This window comes from Mustela nivalis, assembly GCF_964662115.1.
Source record: "Mustela nivalis genome assembly, chromosome: 8".
NCBI lineage: Eukaryota > Metazoa > Chordata > Mammalia > Carnivora > Mustelidae > Mustela > Mustela nivalis.
In genome coordinates, this window is record NC_139027.1 from 131346123 (window position 1) to 131368443 (window position 22321).

Consider the following 22321-nt stretch of genomic DNA (forward strand, 5'->3'; position numbering starts at 1 on the left):
GTTCAACCCTCTAATCCCTTGTTGGTTTCCCTGGCAGCCAGCCCCCATCTTTTTAAGATTTTATGTATTTATTTGACAGAAAAAGAGATTACAAGCCGGGGTAGCAGGGAAGGGAGAAGCAGGCAGGGAGCCCAATGCGGGGCTTGATCTCAAGACCCTGGGGTAATGACCTGAGCCCAAACCAGGAGCCGCCCAAGCCTCCCTGCAGGGATTTTGCACAAGGCATTTCATTAACATAAACTCACTGTGGTCCAAAGGGTCTTGATCTGAACAAGACACCCAGTTCACCTTCAGTGCTCTCATCACTTGGGAAATTCCAGGGTTTTAGGAGCTCTGGGCCAGGAAAGGGGACAAAAACCAAATATATATTTCGTATCACACACTCCCAAGTACTACTAATCACCCCACCCCAGCCAATTCCTATGACCATGAAAACCACCAGTCCTTCTCCAGGAGCTGGGCCGCCTCTGCCGAGAACCACTGCCTTAAATCCTGGTACGGGAGACGATGTGCCCAGAAGGGCAGCATTTTGTCATTTCATCTTCGCCTGATGTGGAAGGCAGACCAGTGGCCCCTGAAAGATCTCCACGCCCAGTCCTCAGGACCTAGAACTGTTACCTTCTATAGTAGATGTGATCACGAGGGTCCTTGCAGAGGGAGGCAGGAGATCGGAGCGCAGAGCAGGAGACAGCAGGACAGAAGGAAGGCGTTGAAGTGGAGGCACTGGGCAGGCAGGTGGCCTCCAGCAGCTGAAAAAGGCAGCCCAGGGAGCTCACACCGCTGCTCATCTTCGTGCTTACCTCCCAGCTACAGTGACTGGAACTGATTTGCCATTTATGGCATGATAAAAAACTCGTTTCTCAACTATATGCATTTAAGTTAGAAAAAAGCAGGGAGGGTAGCTGAGTTAAAGGAAAATGTTAAGTTAGCCCAGTTGCCCTGCGGAGGACAAAACTTACAAAGGTGTAACGAGTATGGCCGTGGGTTGGAAGATACCAGCTTAAACGAGTGCGTGGGAATTTCCAAGAAGGGAAAGTTTTTTGATGGAAGATTCTGGCCCCTTCTGCTTTTTGCTTTATGGTACCCAAGCACCAGGGGTAGGTCATCACACATGCATTATCCTCCAGGATTCCTGGGAGGGACTCGTTGACTGTCTTCAGATGAGGAAACTGAGGCCCAGGAAGTATGAACATCTCATCCAAGGTCATGTCCTTGGGTTTTGGGGGGGGGGGGTTGAACTCAGGTCCCACAAATGGCATGGTTCATGCTCTCGGCAATTTTTGCTCCATGGAGCTGCTTGTCTGTGGCCATTTGCACGACACGTTTGAAAATGGAGACAGTTTGGGGTCATCATTTGCAGGAAGCCAGTTGCCTCATTAGTGCTGTGTGAAAGACAGATTGATGCTCTCAGACCAAGATAATTACTGGATCTTGGTTTATATCACCTTGGGAAGGGGTTGTTAAGAGGTGCCATCAGAAGACAAGACATTTAGTCTTTCTAAAGTGCCACGTGGCAGAACTTGATTGTTGTTAAGATGTGGAGAAACATTTGAGCTTGACCACTGGACACTGGCAATGTTGGAAACACCCAGTTTTGCCCAGACATGGGGAGACAGCCAAGCAGAGTCAAGAATTTTAGATTATAAGTGACAAAAGCTCAACACACATTAGTTTAAGCCAAAAGAGAAAATGTATCTACTCCTATGACCAATATGTCCCAAAGGGGACTTCAGGAACAGTGGGATCCAGCCCCCACATAATTTTGTCTGAACCTATATGCCCTGTCAGGGAGGCTCTGCCAGTGTGGTGACAAAGATGGCTGCCGGCAACTTCCGGCAGAAGTTCTCCCAGCTCGCACCGGGGTTGAGAAGCTGCCACTTTCCCAGCAGTTACAGCTAACGTCCTGGTGCCAATTCTCAGGGGCTTCCATTGGCCACATGACCGACCATCCGTCACAATGGCTCAGCCCAGGCCTGGGTTACAAAATCATCCTGGGAGGCCAATAATGGGTATTATTTTTTGCTAAAAATTAATAACTGCTTATTTATAGACTTGAAAGTTCATTCCCAGAGAGATTAGGTCTCTGCACAATATCATGCCACTGCCCCTTTACCTCACTAGTCCGTGTTTCCCTCAAGACCACCCCCAGGCTCGATGAGCTGCTAGGAGGACCCACAGGACTCAGAAGAGCTATTATGTTCACAGTTAGAGTTTATTACAGTGAAAGGACACAGGTTAAAATCAGCAAAGGGAAAAGGCACATGGAAGAAGATCCAGGAGAAAGTAGAGACCACCTTCCAGAATCCTCTCCCAGTGGAGCACAGACGTTCCAGAGACTTCCGCCGGCACTGATCTGACAACACATGCCTGGTGTGGCCAACCACTGGCGCTCATCTGAGCCCTGGTGTCCAGGATCTTACTGGGCTCTGTGCTGTAGGCACACAGCACCTCAGCGACCCAGACTCCAGCCCCCCAAAACAAAATCGGGCACTCTCCCTAACTCCATTGTTAGCAGACACCGTCTGATCAACCTGTACTGCATAGCCCAAGGACTCAGAGCTCATCTGTCAGGAGCCGGCCAAGGATCAGTCTTGAAGAGGACCCGCTTAGAATGCAAAGGGTTCTAGCAACATGGGCCTGCCTAGTTAACCCTTTCCTGACAGACGACTTCCAAAGCTTCACAGCAGGGACCCCACAGGAAACCAACCAAATGGCTCAGCTCCTGTGGAGACTTCTGGATGCTGGGCCTGGTCCATCAGGATATCCCAGGGGCGACGTCACGCTTTTTTCCAGTCACACAGCTGAATCATGGAAGGTAGACACGTCCTCAGAGCAAAGACACCCTGACAGGCATCATGGCATAACCAGAGGATTGTGGACTATGGTGTCAGATCAGACCTGAGTTCTAGTCCCAAAGCTGCCTCAGGAAGAGGGGCATTTTATACCATGACCCATCTCTGCCCCTCCCCCACCCTCCCTCTGTCTCAAACACACACAAACACACACTCCAACTAAAATAGAAGTTCACCATCACTGGGAATGGCATACTTGGGTATTTGTCATCTATTCTGGGCATTGGCAAACTTTTCCTATAGGGGTAATAAGGGGCACTTAGATGGCTCAGTAGGTTGAGCATCTGCCTTTGGGTCAGGTAGTGATCCCGGGGTCCTGGGATTGAGCCCTACATTGTGCTCCCCACTCAGTGGAGAGCCTGCCTCTCTCTCTCCCTCTGCCCCTCTCCCTCACCCCATCCCCACTCATCATCTTGCCCTCTATCTCAGGTAGATAGATAGATAGATAGATAATAAATATTTTAGACTTAGGCTAGGCTCTGTAGCAACTATCAGCTCTGCCACTGTAGCACAAAAGCAGCCATAAACATTAAGTGGACAAATGGGCATCACTGTGTTGCAATAAAACTTTATTTACAGAAACAGACCGTGGACCACAGATTCTCTTATATTTCTTCCATTCTTTTTTTTTTTTTCCCCTTTGGTAATGCTGGCCATTAAAGTAAACTTTCAGTAACGATTATAACCAGCACTTTGAAAAAGCCGTTTGATTCTTACAACAACCCTGTGTGGTAAGTAAAACCCCATTTTACAGAAGACAGACTGAGGCGTGCTGAAGTTAAGTAATGGTACAAGGTCATCTAACTGGTAAGAGGTAGAATTGGCCTTGGACACAAGCAGTCTGGCTGAGAGCCCACTCTCTTAGTCTCTACTCCAGAGCATTCAAAAAAGTAGCTGTTAACATTATCACTTAACCAGCCCCGAAATAACCTTAAGGCCTTGAGTCACCTGAAGTTTCAGGATCAGATTAGGACGAACCCTCCTTTTGTTCAAAGGGTTGTTGTGATGTTGAATAAATAGTGTGCGGATCTCACTTCTTTGAATGAAACATGCATTAAAACCATCTACAACCAAAGCACTACATGCTTAAAAAACAGAAAACAGGGTTAGCTCAGAGAAGAGATTTCTATAGTGGACAGGTAGAGTTACTCATTTAAATGACTGCTTAAAAACTTGGACTCCTTTTGAAATGAAAATGTTGCCTTCTAATAGATAGAGGAATGGGAAGTAGACGTCCAAGAATATGGCTTGAAATGGGGATCTTGTACATTTGAGCATGATGGAGACTTGGTATTAAACAGCCACTGTTGTCTTAATTAACCCAAATAACATTTGTGTTCAGAGATAGAAACCTCCAAGAATCGTAGGCTGTTTTCTTCATTCGAGTTTGTTTGACGTCAGATTAATTTCCTTTTAGGAAAGATTTTCGTTTTCACGCTCTTACTGTATCCCGTCCATCTAGGAGACACAACCATGCGTGCATCACAAGACAAATGAGTTACCGATCCACAGGGCAGATCTTAGAGCAGCCCAGGTGAAGAAAGTTCCTGCCATCCTCCTCTTGTTAGAGAACTCCACCAGGAAGGCATAATAATTAGATCCCAGAGCTGCGTCCAGGTCCACAGCTCCCAACCTGAGGCAAGGTGTCAAGGCTTTGGAGCCTCCACATCTGCCTCCTGAATGAACGCTCGCACAGCACAGCTCGCCACGTCACTCTCAGCACCCCGTAGAACACGTAGAAAAAATCTCAAGTGCCTTTGATTTGTCCCCTCTCTGAGAGAACCACCTCAAACTGTCAAGTCAAACAAAGATGACGTTCCGTCCACCCAACACCACCTGCCCCCAGCACGGTCCTTTGATGGACAAGTTACAAATGGAAGCCTATTTGGGGAGGAAATATCCCTTTTTTCAGTTCTCCCTTCTGGTTTAAATTGATCATTTGTTAAAAACAATCTGGGTGTGCTGTTGCTTATTTAGGAAATGAACCTAAACAAGCTGATGATTTTTTAATCCAAAGAGTATGTCATGATTAAGAGGTGGTTTTCGTACAGTACCACCTGATTTGGGGTGTTCGGGTGTTTTGGGTTACAGACACAGGTTCTTGGCGTAAGGGTTCGAGGACGTGGCCTGGGGGATTTTGACAATGACCAGTGCTGGTGGAGTGTCTGCTGCATAAACCTCACCATGACCTCGGGTATGAGAGGGGTCAGAGTGAGTTTGAATGGATCATTGGCCTGTTTGTAGCTGAAGAAAGTGGCGTGAAGGTTTCCCTGTGTGAGGGTTTATTTGACAGGGTGATGTGCTAGATCAGAAAGAGAATCCCCCTCCAACTTGCACAGAGCGACTTTAGCCAACAGACCAAGGCGTTGTGTTTGTGGAGTAAATTAGGAACAGATTGGGCAGGTAGCAAGAGACAAAACCAGGGGCTTTCTGTTGCCCTCACTGTGGATGTGTTTCATGTCAATTACTGCAGAGTCCCCACCACCCTGCCTTTTGTTTCTCAGTCTTTGCAATCCTGGAAAAACATTTTCTACTTGGATAAAGTGGTCTGGCTCAGGGTCACACTTTGTATTACTTAATTCCTGGGACAGTTGGGCTCTTCCAGACTTTTCTGCCTCTTACAGCTAGTTTATATCAAATTCCTTAAAAAGAGGTCCCACCTACAGAATTCAGAACAATCCCCAGCCAGCATGAAGGCAGATCTTAGGAAAACCTGAAACAATGAGAATTCTCCAGGAGTAGATGGGCATTCTAAAGGTTCCCCTCAGAAACATCTGGGTGTTTTTAACATTTTGTTTGAAATTTTTTTAAAGATTTTATTTTTAAGTCATCTCTGCACCCAACAGGAGCTCAGATATACAACCCTGAGATCAAGAGTCTCACATTCCACCAAGACAAGTGCCTCAAAATTTTGTTTTAATTTTGATTATATGATAAGTATGTGAATCCCTTCTCTTTCAAAACAATTTAGAATATTCTAGCTCGTGCTAAAGTTTACGTTCATCTTTACCTCGAATTCCTGTCCCCTCCACTGTGCCTTCCAAAAGTAGTTACTGTTCTGACCCTGGGTATAATCTTCCAGAAATTTATAAATATAAAGTGACTATGGAAAATAGGTAGTAGCATTGTGTGTGTTTCTAGTAAATGCCAGTAACATGCAGTACATAACTTTCAGAAAACTGTTAATTTCACTTGGTATTATTTTTTGACATGTCCCTATTAATATGTGGAGATGTGGTTCATTTCTTTCCATTAAATTTCGTTTTCCACCGAACGAATATACTACATTTTATTTCTCTAGTAACCTTTGGCCAGACAGCTAAATTGTTCAATCTTTGGTATTTACAAATAATTCTGTAATGAAGGACTTTTTACATGTCCCCTGTTCCTCTGCATGGGTTTTTCTCTAGGAAATTACTCAGTATGTTCCCTTTTATTTTTAATTTTGCTTTTTTAATCTAGGAAATCCATGCATAGAGTTTAAAACTCATATAGATCTACAAAGGAAAGTGTTAGAGGAAACAGCAGTCCCTAGTGGACCCCACACATACCGTTTCTTTCTGCCCACAGGCAACAACTTCCAACCCTTGCTGATTCTTTTGGTACTTATCTCCAAATTTCTAAGTAACCTGCTTATGTTATTACTTCTTGATTTTTCAATTCCATCTTAGGCATGCTCCCTGACTTCCCAAATTAGAAGATGAGAATTTAGCTCTCTTTCCTCACCCTGGCCCCCATCACACATATGCAGACTTCCTCCCCACATCCTGCTGCTATCAATAAGATGTCATTTCAGCTGTATCAATATTGAACATTTGCCTTCTTCTAGCTACACAAAATACTTTTCACAGACAGCCCATCCCATACGCAATAATTGCTTTTCCTGGTTGATGCGCTGGCCTGGGAGCAGACATTTTTCTATATAAATTCTTTCAGCGGATGAGTGTAGACGGCAGCTTCTCTCTCGTCCAGCGCACGAAGCCTGCTCACCCGTGGTTGGGTGCGCGGCTTCAGAACGTACAATCGCGCAGGGGTGAAATGGTTCAGGGGTGAGTCATGTGTGGAAACATCCCCCCCCACCAAAACCATTTCCCGGGTCACACACCAATTCCCTGCTTGACCCAAAACATTTGCATTCCTCGTTTTTTCTTCATTTCTCGCTGAGTACCCTGCCGCCTTCCAGCCAGGACCCGGAGTGCTAAGCTTTGGCTTCTGGGGCCCTCAGGAGGTGTTTCACCGAATTTCTGTGTTCCTGGGCTTGATTCTTCACAGTTGTGTGTGTGAGCTGAGATCACCAGCTGCATTTTTCCCCCTTTTTTTTTCAGGGTCAAAAAGGGTTTATGTCGTTAATTATTTATTTTTTATTAGAAGTGAGACAGCCTCCTGGTGAAAAATTCAAGCAGGAAAAGATGTGTACAAGGTCCCCTTCATGCCTCCTGCCACCACAGCCTTTCCAAGGCCTCTGCACAAGCAGGGCTGCTCTGGGGCTCCATGACCTGAGTTCACATCCCAGCACCCACTAGCTGCGGGGCCTTGAGCAAGTTACCTAATCGTTTTGGGCCTCAGTTTTATCATCTGTAAAATGGGAAAATAATAATGCGCTACTCATAAGTCTTTGTGGGGCCTAATTGAGTTAATTTGTACAGTGGCACAGAGAAAGCACTTAAAAGATATTAACCTGGACTATTACCAAGTGTTGTATATCCTTTTAGACCAGTGGTTCTTACCTTGGCCACACATTGAAATTAGGAGGGTGGAGAGATTTCCAAATGTCTGATGCCTGAACTCCATCCTCAGAAATTCTGATTTTATTGGCCCAGGAGAGGGCCTGAGCATCAGGATTTTTTACGTGCTCCCAGTCATTGCAGTGTACAGCCAGAACTGAGAGCCATCGTGCTGAGTATTTTTCACATGTATCAGTTAGGATAGGTGAGGTAACAAGCATCTCCAAGACATCATCCACTTCTCTTTTATGGTATATGCCCGTCCTGGTTTGTAGCAGCTCTGACCCACATCATCTTGTCTCTGGAACATTTAGTCTTGTGAAGTAGGAGGAGAGAGCATGACCAACCATACACTGGCTTTTATTGGGGTTTTGTTTGTTTGTTTGTTTTATTTTTTCAGGGTTCCAAGATTCATTGTTTTTGCACCATGCCCAGTACTCCATCCAATACATGCCCTCCTTAATACCCACCACCAGGCTCACCAACCCCCCCACCCTCCCCTCCAGAATGCTCAGTTTGTTTCTCAGAGTCCACAGTGTCTCATGGTTCTTCTCCCCTCTCTGATTTCCCCCAATTCACTTTTCCTTTCCTTCTCCTAATGTCCTCCGTGTTATTCCTTATGCTCCACAAGTAAGTGAAGCCATATGATCATTGACTCTCTCTGCCTGACTTATTTCACTCAGCATAAATCTCCTCCAGTCCTGTCCATGTTGCTACAAAAGTTGGGAATCCATCCTTTTTGATGGAGGCGTACTATTCCATTGTATCTATGGCCCATATCTTCTTTATTCATTCATCTGTTGAAGGGCATCTTGGCTCTTTCCACAGTTTGGCAATTGTGGCCATTGTTGCTATGAACATTGGGGTACAGATGGCCCTCTTTTTCACCACATCTGAATCTTTGGGCTAAATACCCAGTACCATGCACTTGATTTTAAAGATTCAGACCAGAAATGAAACACAACTTCTGCTCACATATCATTACCCACACAAGTCACACAGTCACATCTGAGTCAAACAGGGAGGGTATATTTCAGGGGTTGCCAGACTTTTCCTACAAAGGGCCAGATAATAAATATTTTAGGCTTTGCAGGACACCTGGTCTCTGTGGCTCCTGCTCTCCTTTGCCTTTAAAGCGCCAAACCTGCCATAGACAACACACTGTTGAAGAATGGAAAAAGTCAGGGGCGCCTGGGTAACTCGGTTGGTTGAGTGTCCAACTCTTGATTTCGGCTCAGGTCATGACCTCAGGGTCATGGGGTCAAGCCCTGCATCGGGCTCCATGCTGGGTGTGGAGCCTGCCAAAGATTCTTTCTCCCTCTTCCCCTCCCCACACTTGCACACACATGCACTCTCTCTCTCAAAAAAAAATTTTTTTTAATGTGGAAATTCATTCTTAGCTTATGAGCCATATGCCAACAAGCAGCAAACCAGATTGGACCCATGGGTGTCGTGTGCCCCCAGTGTGGGTCCCCCTCCTACATGGAGAAGCTCTCCAGGAAGAGACCCCAAATATGGGTGAAGAGTCTCGCAGTCTATCACAGCCTGTGTATAGGGGGGAGGGAGAGAGAAGGGACCCTTTTACCGCACAGTTTTTCCTTCATATCTTGGTGATAGTTTTACATCAGGAACTCCCACATGACTTTGCTTTTTTAATGGCGGCCTAGATTTCCGGGGTAAGGATGGGCCATCATGGGGTTTTGTTTGTGCGCTTGTTTTTATAATTAATCCTCCTGCGAGGTCACCATGATAGTGCACGTATCGGGAGGAGTCTGACGACATCCACAGAGACCATAGCAAAGAGACAACCAACATACATGTCGGCTCTCGCGGTGGGTTTGAGACAGTCTGCGCTGCTTCCCTGCAGTCTTCTAGGTCTCCCTGGAAGGGGAAAGGCTTGGGGGGGCCCTCCTTTCTTGCTGCCATTCCTGGATCTGGCAACGCTGAGCACAGTCGCAGTTGCGGGGACATTTGGGGGAGAGGGCTAGTAGAGACTAGGGGCGCCTAGAAGGGAAATCTCGGAAGCCGACAGGCATCGTCACCCTGACCGCACATGGAGACACGGCTGAGACCACGTGGAAGCCCATCAGGAATGACCCTGACTGCCTGTCAGCAGGGGGATGGGAGAGAGAGGCGCCGCCGGCAGGTGACTCTGTCCTTTCTTTCTACCAGGACACCACGACGTCGGTGCGCATCGGCCTGATGATGGAAGAAATGATCTTCAACCTTGCAGATACGCATCTGTTCTTCAACGACCTGGAGGTTTGGCACCCCCCGCCCCCCCCGTCCCGCGTCATAGTCCCCATGCTTAACGACCTGCGGCGGGTTCAGGGGAAGAGATGCGGCCTTCTCTCTTTTCTGCTTTTCCTTTTTCCTTTAGAGGCTAGAAACTTGTGCTGACAACCCCCAAGAAGGCACAACGCTGTGGCCAGCGACAGTTTATTGAAAACACACTTGGCCAGCTGATCGCCACAGCTGCCCCATGCGGCCAGTGGGCTTCTCGCTACTCTGGCGGCGATGACCACTGGCGGTTTCGCTAATCCAATTAAGGCCATGCGGTCGCTTCCTCCTGAAACTTACTATTTAATAAATTTATTGAGGCAAATTAGTACAGATCCTCCTGGGTCAGTAATAATTAGCAGTGGGCCAGGATGGAAGCTTTTAAAAACAATTTACATTCCCCTGAAAACACGTTTTACAGAGAGAGAGAGCAAGCAGAGGGACTGGTGCTTATTTAGTGTCTGCTTCTGTGCCCGAAGCAAGTAGCAAAAGAGATAGGAAAGGGGAAGGAGGTAGCATCAGAAATGAATTTAACTCCTTTGTTTATATCCAGCCTGTGGTAGAAAGATTTGAGAAGGATTTCAAATGGAAAACATATTTAAAATTGAATTATAAAAGCAAAGCAAAGGAATAAAAAGCTAAGTTAATTAATAAGGGTAAAGTACTGTACCAAAAAATCTAGCTGAGGCCAACTCCTGCAGTGAAGTTCAGAGTTAATCTCTCTGAGCTCCCTAGTAGCCAGAGCAAGGAGGGAAATACAATGCATGACTTACCTCTGATGAAAGAGCAAGCAGCTTTCTACAAGGTGAGAAGGGGTTTGGTGTGGCTTTGTTGTTGTTGTTGTTGTTGTTGTTTTGGCTGATAAGAGGATTAACTGAAGGATCAAATGGCTTTGCAAATTGTACTTGTGTTTTTGGTTTACCAGATTGAAAAATGAAGGTAACTTAAAATTATCCTGTGTATGAAAGAACAGTCCAGTTTATCTTAGCAGGAATATTTCTTCCTGGAATCAAAAATCCCTGGGACTAGCCTGTGAAGTAGAAATATGAAGGCTCTGAATTCAGATCTAGCCTGGTTGGCCCCGAGCATGAGTAATACGTGTCATCAGGAAGGTTTTCCTTCCCTCACCACCTCCCCTCCAGCAGCCCTGTTTGTTTCCTATGATTAAGAGTCTCTTACAGTTTGTCTTTCTCTCTGATTTCATCTTCTTATTTTTCCCTCCCTTCCCCTATGATCCTGTGTTTTTGTTTCTTAAGTTCCACACATGAGTGAGATCATGTGATAATTGTCTTTCTCTGAATGACTTGTTTCGCTCAGTGTAATACCTTCTAGTTCCATCCACGTCATTGCAAATGGCAAGATTTCATTTTTTGACGGCTGCGTAGTATTCCATTGTGTATATATACCACATCTTCTTTATCCATTCATCTTTGAAGGACATCTGGTCTCTTTCCATAGTTTGGCTATTGTGGACATTGCTGCTGTAAATATTGGGGTGCGGGTGGCCCTTTGGATCACTACTTTTGCATCTTTGGGATAAATACCGAGTAGTGCAACTGCTGGGTCATAGGGTAGCTCTGTTTTCAAGTTTTTGAGGAATCAAAGAGAGGATCTATGTAGAAAGTCATTGATGACAAAAGAGAACATTGGCATGGTAGGTTTTTCTGTGAGTATCAAGCCCAGGAGTGTCCCTTCAGCCAGATGCAATGTGCAGGCCCGCTTTACAGTGACCTCTCGTGTCTTGGGGAAAAAGAGGGAGCTGGGAGGGAGGGAGAGAACAAAAGAGCAAAACAAACACGGCAGTTGAATTCAGCAAATATTTATGGAGCGTAATGTAATACAGTTGGCTGATTGCAAATCACAAAACCTGATGAGCTTTAGCCAAGGAAGAGCGATTATTGGCTCTCTTTAGTTGAAAAATCCAGACTGGTTTTCGTTTCTCAAGATCTCCTCCTTAAAATGTTGGCTCCATGAGGGCAGGAACTCCAGCTGTGTCACCTTCAATGCCTGGGGCCTCGGCAGTAAACAGCCAAACAAATCCATAAATGAGAAAGTCCATTTAATGAGATAGTCGTGAAGAAAATACGACAATGAGATATGACAGTGAGTGATGGGAGAGAGGTGTAGGCTGTGAGGAGGTGGTCAGCGTTTCTCGAGGGAGTCAGGAGAGGCCTCTGGAGGAGGGGACACTTGAGCTGAGGCTTAAAAGAGGACAGCAGCCAGCCAGGTGGAGATCTAGAGAGGTGGGACCGGCACATGCAAAGGCCCTGGGGTTGGAAGTGTGTGAAGGCCACAGTGACTGTAGTGAATGAGTGAAAGCACAGTGGCGACTGGGATAAGAGAGTCTGGAGAGGGAGGTGTGGGCCAGACATGGGTCGTGGATATCAGAGTTTATCCTATGTGCTGTACACAGCGTGGGGCCAGGGAGCATTAAACAGGAAAAGCTGTGTGATCTCATTTATGTTTTAAAAGGACTGCTCTGGCTGCTGCGTAGAGAATGGGCAACAGGAGGCAAAGGGTGGAGGCTGGGAGACCAGCAAAGAAATTATTGCAGTCGTCCAAGCAACAGAAGAAAGTTGGTTGGATCAAGGCTTCGGGGTTGCACTAAAGCCAAGAGGGCTCCTGAGGGGTTGGATGGGGGATGAGGGAGAGAGAAGAGTTGGGGTGCAGCGGGAGGCTTGGCTTGACTAGGGTTACAGTGCCATCCTCTGAGATGGGCAGATGTGGGAATGCAGGGGGGAAACCCATCCGTCTGTTGAGGGCACATGGGGTTGGAGGTGTCTGTGACACCCGGGGAAGATACCAAAGTGACGGCCAGAGGTAAGAGTTAAGACCCACACAGTAAGAACGCCTGATACACAGTGGGCACTTTATTGGTGTGGGTTGAACCTGAGCCTGAGGGCCAGGTGTTTTGCTGGACTGTTGTGTATTTCAAGGCAATGTCTTTAGCCCCCCCCGCCGGCTGTTCCGCATTGGTTCCGAAGCGGAAGCCACCTCTCCTGGTGAAGGATTGAATTCCCAGCTGGAGCTGCCCAGGGAAGCCAGTTTGCTTTTACTCCCTAAATGCTTTTCAGAAATGTCCCCAGTGCCAGACGGCACCCCAGCAGAACTGAAACCGTGGTGCCCATGTTAAAACCGTTAGCTTGCTGGGGCAGGAGCCCCTGTCCAAGTCCACGGGCAGCCTCCCGGTGCTCACCAGGGAGACTGTGGGAGTCGGGAGAGGGCCATGACCCACCCAAAGCCACGAGACCAGCCCCTGCATGGATGGTGAGGTGTTAGGGGCTGAAGTCAGAAGACCCTCTTCTCTGCTCGGAGCCTGCGGGGCCATCTGTAAAGAAGGGAGTCCGCTCTCGGTCGCAGCAGCAGTTTCAGGGAAGCCCTCCCCCAAGGGCTGTGGGCTCAGGGACAGATGAGACCAGCAAGATCCCCGCCCTTAAAGCACTGACCTTCCAGCTGGGGAAGCAGACCTCAAACAACCAAATATTTAATGTCCGATAAAGTGCCCCAAAGAGAGAGACCAGCAGACTCGGTCCCAGAGCTGTTGTTTCACTTGCTACGACCAGGTAAGGCTTGTGCCACATTGGAGCAGACACCTGAACCAGGTGACGGAGCAGGCCACGTGGGTGTCCGGACAGGGAGAGCGCAGACCAAAGAGCAGGACAGAGGCCCTGAGACATGGTCCGAGTTGGCAGGTTCCAGAGACAGGGAAGCCGGCGCAGGATCAGGGAGGGTGGGAGTGGGAGCGCGCTGCGGACCACGTGGGGCTCTGGGCCATCCTAAGGCTTTGGCTGATCTTCCCAGGGTGACAGGAAGCCACTGGGGGGTTTTAAGCAGGAGAACACCATCTGACTTATGTTCCGAGGCTCTCCGTCAGGCTGCTGGGTGAACAGACCAGAGAGAGCAAGGCTAGAAGCAGGTACCTAAGCTCCATTAAGTCAGGCCCCCAGCCTCCCATGTGAAAGCACCCAGGAGGAAGACTCCAGAAACAGGGTAGGCGCCAAGGTCAGCTGTACCTCAGGCTCTCCAGGACACCTGTCCTGAGCTCAGGGCAAGCACCTTCTAATCCATTCCATCTGCCTTGGCATCCTGGCTCCGCGCATGCCTGGCTGTGTGCCCGGGGCAGGGGTCTCCCTCTCCTCTGCCTCATTTCCCTCATGTGCTCAACAGGTAGAAGAACAACCGAGCTTCCAGGTTGTAATGATGATGGGGGAGAGATGAAATCCGCCCGCACACAGCCTGACCCGCCACACGTGCCCAACAAGCAGGCGCCTTTCCACCAGGGGTGCAGCGCGTGTTCCGGGGCTGGGCGAGGGCTGGGGGGACTCCACGGTACCAAGGCAAACTGTTTCCTTTAAATTGTTAGACATCGTTTATCTTACTACGAGCTAGAACAATACAACTCCTGATTTCACAATGATTCAAAAGCCATGCATGCAACACAGAGATACGACAAGGTCACGGACTCCAGCTGCTGAGCTTGGGCATAAATTCCGCCAACCAGCTCCCCACTCCAGGCCACCTCACCTTTGTGCAGGAGCAGCTTGGAAGCTGGGCCAGAGGACGCGTCATGGACACGTTGGCTGGATTGCGGGGCAAGGTGCGGGTTCAACTGAAGCTGGTGCGCTTATGGCTCAAGAGCTGGCGAGACCATCCTCGGGGCTCACTGACCTGCACTCACCCAGAAAGCCCTTTAGTGGGGAGCCTCCCGAGCTGCCACTTCATACAGGGCTATAGGACCTAGCCCTGCGGCCTCCATTCAGCTGAGCGGAGACTCTAGGGAACACAGCTCTCTTGGCTTTGACTTCCCGGCTCAGGCTGCAGGGGAGGAGATGCCGGTCAACATGGCCCCAGGGTGAACAAAGCATGGCGGTTCCGCATTAGAGAAAATTCTGGCCTCATTTTCCCCGTCTTCCCTCTTTGCCCTGCTTCTGCCTTGGCTTCTGTGAAGAGTACATGAACCCCTGAAACTGAATGTAACATATGCAGATATGTTACATTATCTGCATGTGTGCAAGCGTGCGTCCCTAGAGAAGGTGGTGGGAGTATCCCATTCCTCTAGGGTTAGGATTTGCCCCAATATTAAGCCATGTAGCTTTGGGAGATGCAACAGTTCGGTTTCTTCTTCTATCTCCCCATAAACCCAATGAAACCAAGAGAAGGCAAAAGAAAGTATACTTGGAGCTGAATTAGAACCCAGCTCCATTGTAAAAAGAAATTTTGGAGTGAATAAGAGATCTCAGGACTCTCTGCCCAGGGCCAGACACCTGCTGACACCCTGCCGAGGTGTAGGCTGGAAGGTGAGGAGCACGGGTTGCCCCCTGGGCTGGTTCAGTGTGTTGCCAGGGGCAGGAAGGAAGCAGAGTCCTGAGAGCTCCCTGCCCCCACACGCATGCGTGCTGGGGGACTCGAGCACCCGCAGGGGCCGTCCACAGCTGGGAGGCCCGGGCATTTACGCCCAAGCTGGTCTCCACCTGTCCAAAGGCTGGGTGACGGCGGGAACTTGCTGTGGCATAGAAAGCTCTTTCCTTGATCCACCCCAGGATGAATGGGGTGCTTGCAAAAGCAAGGTTGGCAGAGAACCGTGACCTTCAAAGCAGAGAAAACACCGAACGGTGGCGGTGGAGGCACAGGCGTCGAAGTCAGACTTTGGTGTGAACCCCGTTTTGCTGTTCACTGAGTGATCTTAGACACAATGTGGCTTCACACATTGGGGCAAATCCTGTTCTGCACCTCCGTTGCCTCTTGTGTACAACGAGGATGAAAACATACCTTGTAGGCTGTTGTAAGATCAGAGCTGGAGTGCGTACAATCCTGCTCTTGAGCCCAGCTCCTCCGCTGTACGAGGATGCCCTGTGCTGGCACGCGGACTCTCTGGCCTGACTAAGTCCCCGACAGTGACAGCAGAGACTGGGCTGTTTGTAACCAGATCCACAGGGTTGACCATCATTTGCTCTCTGCCCCCTGGAGACCCGGAGCCATGAAAGGTCTCCGCCAAGCCTTGCAAGTCACGCGGAGAGATGGGAGTGGCTAGGAGCAAGCCCAGATCCAGACCTGGGAACGGATCCTCTCAGTGGTTGTTCCCAGACCATTCCTGGACCCCCTGAGACTCTGCCTGTGCCCACTCAGCTTCAGGGGCCTCTGGGCTCTCCCTCGTTGGCAGGTAAAGGAGGTAATGTAGGCAGCCAGCCACTTTACAGTAAGTGTGAAGCATTTCTAGTAAGTGCCTACCCAACCCGAATGCCAGCACAGAGGTGGCATGCTCTCGATAGATTTTGAAATGTCTTTGATGGGTGCAAAAAGTCAAAGGACGAACTGCAAACCTCCCCTGTCTGGTGGATCTTTACCAGAGACAATATGAGGCAATGGTTGAAGGCAAAGATTCTGGGGCCAAATGGCCTGGGTTCATAACCCAGCTCTGCAGTTAAAAGCTGTGTGACCTCGGGTGAGTACTTAACCTCTCTGTGCCTCTGTCCTCATCTGCAAAACGGGAGTAATTATAATTCCTCCCTCATAAGATTACTCAGAATTAAATGAATTAATGTATATAAACCCTCTAAAACATAATAGCATGATGTAACTGATGGCTATCAGCATTATTAGTTTTATTTTATTATAATTCTTTTCATTATCGTCATGTGCATATAGGATCCTGCAAAGGTGCCAGGAATTTGTGACAACCCTGTGAAGCCCGTCATGTTTCTTTCCCCCCATTTTACAGATGAGGAAAGTAAAGGTTAGAGAGGGTTAGGGATTTGCCTAAGCTCACGGCAGCTGTAAGTATTAAGCCCAAGATTCAAACCAGAGTTTGCTGGACTCCAAGGCCTGCACTCTTAAAAAATGTAAATCTTCAAGACAAGAATTCGTTCTTTCTGTTTCAAGATACTATAACTTTGGTTAAAAATAGATTTGAAAATCTAGAGCTTGTTGAATGGCTGAGATTGGGTCAGTGGTGTGACTGGGAGCGTTTCCAAATTCCAGCAAGAAGGCGCTCAGTTTGGGCAAGAGAAAGACGTGAAACGGAGGCCGTGGTGAGCCAGGGCCAGCTCAGTGTCTGAGAGAGGGTGGGCGCTGTTACTGTGTCCTCTCCACGAGCACACACTGTCGGGGTTTGCAACACCTTTATCCTTGTCATCAGTGTGTTTTCCCTAGACCCAAGGGCAGGGCCATCCTGCCAGGAGGATGTGTTTGGAAATGGGAAGGAGGGTGCCAGTCATCCCGGGAAAGGGAAGAGCTACTGGCTTGCCGCAGGCAGGACCCAGAATGCCAAATAACCCGGCCCTGTGGACTTCCCTGCGCGTGAGGAACTGTCACACCCAAAAAGCCGGCGGCAGCCCCTAGAGAATCATGGCGTGGAGGCCTTGAGAGCTGCCGGCCGGCTACGCGAGATTCCTGGATCACGCAGTGGACAGCCCAACCCAGGCTTCAGGCAGCTGGCTTTTACTTGAATACTAAAAAGAGAAAAGAAAGTGTTAAACGTATAAGTTTTTTTTCCTTCTCATGTCTAGGGGTGGAAACGACTGAGCCATTAAGCCAGTGATTTCATAGGTGATATTACTTAGGATGAGGTAAACGTTTTATTTATTTTTTTAAAGATTTTATTTATTCATTTGACAGAGATCACAAGGAGGCAGAAAGGCAGGCAGAAGGAGGGGGGAAGCAGGCTCCCTGCTGAGCAGAGAGCCCAATGCAGGGCTCGATCCCAGGACCCTGGGATCATGACCTGAGCTGAAGGCAGAGGCTTTAGTCCACTGAGCCACCAGGCGCCCCTATTTTATACTTCCTTAGAGTTGAGGGTAGGGGCCGAGGGAGAGGGAGGAAGAGAATCTGAAGCAGACTCCATGCCCAGCGTGGAGCCTGACTTGGGACTCGATCCCATGCCCCTGAGATCATGACCTGAGCCAAAATCAAGAGTAAAATGCTTCATGGACTGAGCCACCCAGGGCACCCTGAAATGAGGGTTTTAAACGTCTGAAAAGGAGAATAGATTTCAAGATAAAATGAGAAGTAAATGAAAGTGGCTTCCATAGATCAAACTCCAAGACGGTTGGTTCCACATGAAGGACCAGAGCCTGGAACCACAGCCATGGAGGCTCCCACTCCCCAGAGAGGCCTCACACTGGGAAGAGAATGGGGATGCCACCCCGGGATCAGAAAGACCCAGGTTCAAATCCCCATCCCACTCCTTCTTAGCTCTCAGACCTTGAACAAGGCACTGAATTTGGCCGAGTCACCACTTCTTCTGCAGGTCCCTGTGGGACTGAAATGAGGAAAAGCCTTCAAAATAGGTCATTCTCCCATTCCCGCACTTTTGCTTCCTACCACGCAAGGAGCGCTAGCATTTTGGAAAAACCAAACCATGACCATTTAAAGGCTGAAGTCCAGCATCCTTTCTTCAGAAATTTAAGGAGAAAAGAGTAAACTAGAGTATGATTGGGTACGTCACAAACAGTAGTGGTGAATATTGTTGGAAAATTGTTCCAGTTGTAGAAATTATGTTTCGGTAATTAAAATCTCTGTGTGATAGCAAATGTATTTCTTACTGAAAGTCATGGTCAAAACAATTTGGAGGGGCGCCTGGGTGGCTCAGTGGGTTAAGCCGCTGCCTTCGGCTCAGGTCATGATCTCAGGGTCCTGGGATCGAGTCCCGCATCGGGTTCTCTGCTCAGCGGAGAGCCTGCTTCCCTTACTCTCTCTCTGCCTGCCTCTCTGCCTACTTGTGATCTCTCTCTGTCAAATAAATAAATAAAATATTTAAAAAAAAAAAAAAACAATTTGGAAACCGATGGTCTAGAGCAGTCCCGTCTGGTAGATTTTTCTACAGTGCTGTAAATGTTCTGTCCAGTATAGTGGCCACTGGCGACGTGGGGCTAGAAAGCCCTTGAATTATGTCTAGTGCGACTGAGACCCAGAATTTCTATTTTATTTAATTTTAACTCGTTTTTTAAAGAATTCATATATTTATTGGAGAGCTAGAGACAGGGAGGGAGAGCAGGAGCACGGAGCAGAGGGAGAAGCAGGCTCTCCGCTGAGCAGGGAGCCTGATGTGGGGCACACAACTTGTGTAACCCTTGTTGTTACACATTGTCTTGGTCTGCTCGGGCTACCACAACAGAATACCACAGACTTAATGGTCTAAGCAACAGAAAGGAACTTTCTCACAGTTCTGGAGGCTGGAGGTCCCCAACTGAGGCACTGGCAGATCTGGTTTCTGGCAAGGACTCTCTTCCTGGCTTGTAGAAGGCCATCTACTCCCCGCGTTCTCGTGGCCTCTCCTCAGTACGCATGCAGAGACTGAGAAAAGGGGCTCTCTGACATCCCTTCCTTGAAGGGCACTAATCCTATTAGATTAGGGCCCCACCCTTCTGACCTCATTTAACCTTAACCTTTACTTTCTTAGAGGCCACAGCTCCAAATTCTGGGATTCAGGGCTTCACCTTATGGATTGTGGCGGGAACACACACATTCAGTCCAAACCACCCATTTTACAAATGAAGAAACTGAGGCACGGAGAGGTTACGCGAACCAGAGTCACACAGTTGGCGGTGGCGGTATCCAGACCCAGGCAGCCTGGCTCCGGAGTCTGAGGGCTCACCCACCGTGCTCTGCTGCCTCTCCCACAGGAGTGACCGCCATCTGGTTGGGGAAAGAAGGTTCCCCAGACTCAATACAGTGCTGTAGACAATGGGTTCATAGGGAAAGAGAGAGCAGAGAAGGTTGGTGTAGCCGGAATGACGTCTGGAGAAAGACAAGCAAGGTCCGACAGCGAGAGGAGAAGAAATTCCTGACGTAAATGCACAAGACAAAGACAAAAGCTCCCCCAGGAGTTAACACAGCGTCTTCCCATTGTATACACAAAACAGAAGCCCCACAGGTAACAACAGAAGCCTGAGGACCCATGACGGCGCCCTCACACCCCACCCAGAAGGTGGACAGAGCCATAGAGGATCTGAATGCATTTCTAGAAAGAAGGACGCCGGCCGCGGCAGGAGCTGGGCGCAGGACACAGCCAGGAATGATAAACACGGCCACAGCAGCAGCTGACACGTACCTCATACTGTCCCTGGGGCCCACCGGCACTCATTCACTCAGGCCTTTCGCCACCGCAGATGCTAAATACTGGGGCGTACCCCCATTTCTGAGATGGGAAAACTGAGGCACCACGATGCTAACTTGCTGGGCGCAGACATTACTGAGCTCCCGTCTGGGCGGCGCACGTGCATTTCCTCACATGTCACCGCTGCCTGCGAGGGACAGTTCTTTGGCTCTGTTGGACGGATGAGGAACCGGAGCCCAGAGAGATCCCGCTGTACGGGCACCGTGCAGGTGGAAGCCCAGGCCAAGCTGACTCCAGCACAGTTTATTTTTTAAAAGATTTTATTTATTCATTTGACAGACAGAGATCACAAGTAGGCAGAGAGGCAGGCAGAGAGAGAGAGAGTAAAGCAGGCTCCCCAATGAGCAGAGAGCCCGATGTGGGGCTCCATCCCAGGACCCTGGGATCACGACCTGAGCCGAAGGCAGAGGCTTTAACCCACTGAGCCACCCAGGTGTCCCTCCAGCACAGTTTTGAGATGAGCCAAGGGGACGAAGAAGGCACACGATTGGCAGAGAGCCAGGAAGAAAAGTCTTCTCTAAGAAACAAGAGGGACCTAAAGGTTTGGGGCCAGATTCTCTAGTGGCCGGGTGGGCAGGCAGGCCCAAGGGGGAGCGTTTCGATGTGCTGCCAGAGTTTCAGGAAGGATCTCACTAGAGAGAGTCCGGAGGGGCTGGAGTCCGGGCAAGCCGCGGACAGTCCGAGGGCTGCCGGCTGCTGCGCAGCTCTGCGGGCGAGTGAGTTCTCCGTGTCAGCCCCGAGCTGCTCTCCCAAGCATCCCGGCAGCCGGCCGACCATGCGGCGCAGCCCACGGCCTCTTCGGTGCTCCGCAGAGGAGTCCCCAACACTTAGACAACACATGAGCGACAGCCCGGGTTTCCCTCCCAGGGAGCAGGCCCTTCTCCCGCCCGTCTAGAGGCCGCAGGACGCGATCTCACTTGGAAACGTACCTGCCTCGGAAGAGGAGGGGTGGCCGGGGAGTCCACCCGGCCGGTCACAAGAGTGATTTTTCTAAAGCAAATTTGTCAGCAGTTTCCTTTTGGCATTCGTGTCTCCAGGCAGCCGAGGACAAAAAGGAGCGGGATCAGACCTCAGCAGCGCAGGCTGGGGAAACCCCGGCTGTCGCCGGCTTAAGCGGAACGAGTCTTGATACGTCCCTGAACTTGCTGTTCGGAACTGAACGACAACGGGAAGGCCAAGTATCCAAGCCTGCGGGAGGCCAGGAGAAAATGAGCCGGCCTTAAGTTACGTTTTTATTAGTAAAACAGGAAAATCAAAAAGACCATGAAGGAAGATAAGCATTTGGCAAGTATGAGCTAGGAAAAAAGGAAAGAGGTGGAGGTGATAAGCCACATCCAGAATGAAAGGCTGGACGTTACTGTAGATTCGAGGGAGGTGCGTTATTTTTAAGATTTTATTTATTTGACAGACAAAGATCACAAGTAGACAGAGAGAGAGAGAGGAGGAAGCAGGCTCCCTGCCGAGCAAAGCCCAATATGGGGCTCCATCCCAGAACTCTGGGATCATGACCTGAGCCAAAGGCAGAGGCTTTAACCCACTCAGCCACCCAGGCGCCCCGAGATGCATTTTTTTTTAATTAGAATACTGTACAGTATTATGCCAATGGACTTGAAACCTAGATGAGGTTGACACTTGGCAGGAAGACCTAAATTACCAGAATTAACCCAAGGGGAAATTTAAAAATAAATAAACCAATGATGGTGAGAGACTAAAATGGCAATTAAGGACGTAGTCTCAAAAAAGGCACCAGGTTGAGCTGGTGGTAAACAGGAATCCCACCAAACATTCAAGGAAAGGATAAATCCCATTTAGCACAAATCACGAAACAAAGAAAAAGATGAGAAGCTCTCCACCCCCCATTTTATGAGAGGACCCTCCCCCGGAAACTAAATCTGGACGTCGAGCACAGGACAAACGGACAGATCACCATCATTGCCAGTGAAAGGCGGGACACCCCTGCGGCCCCGCAGGCACTCTCCCCTGCGCCTCGTGACTCTTCACATGAGTTCCACTTAGGCCCTCTTTGGGCTTCGATTTTGGACGCCTGGTGAAAGAGGGATCTGGGTTGTAACTGGTACTATTTCTCAGGCCTGCCACATGCTTTGTGACACACCTACCAATGGGTATACTAAGCATGTTTCATAATTTTTTTAAAAAGAAACTGGAGACTTTGTCGCCCAAGAGAGCCCTGAAACGCTGACACTGTGGTGGCGATGGGCACCCCAGACACCCAGACCTTGGGTTCTGTGACCATTTTCCGGGAAGAGGAACCAGGGCTCCGTGGAGAAGTGGCTGATTCTAGGGCTGGGCCAAGAAATACCCATAATACATGTGGAGCATCTTAAGGTGTC

At 49.0% G+C, this 22321-nt stretch overlaps 1 protein-coding gene across 5 annotated transcripts in view; it reads left to right on the forward strand.

The window, feature by feature from the left end:
• Window positions 1–22321, forward strand: part of EYA2 (EYA transcriptional coactivator and phosphatase 2) — a 272621-nt gene that overhangs the window by 211417 nt on the left and 38883 nt on the right. For all 5 annotated transcript variants that reach the window (XM_082744870.1, XM_082744873.1, XM_082744874.1 and 2 more), the window contains one exon: window positions 9749–9838. In XM_082744870.1, the coding sequence (XP_082600996.1) occupies window positions 9749–9838 (90 nt within the window). The remainder of the gene's footprint in view (window positions 1–9748; window positions 9839–22321) is intronic.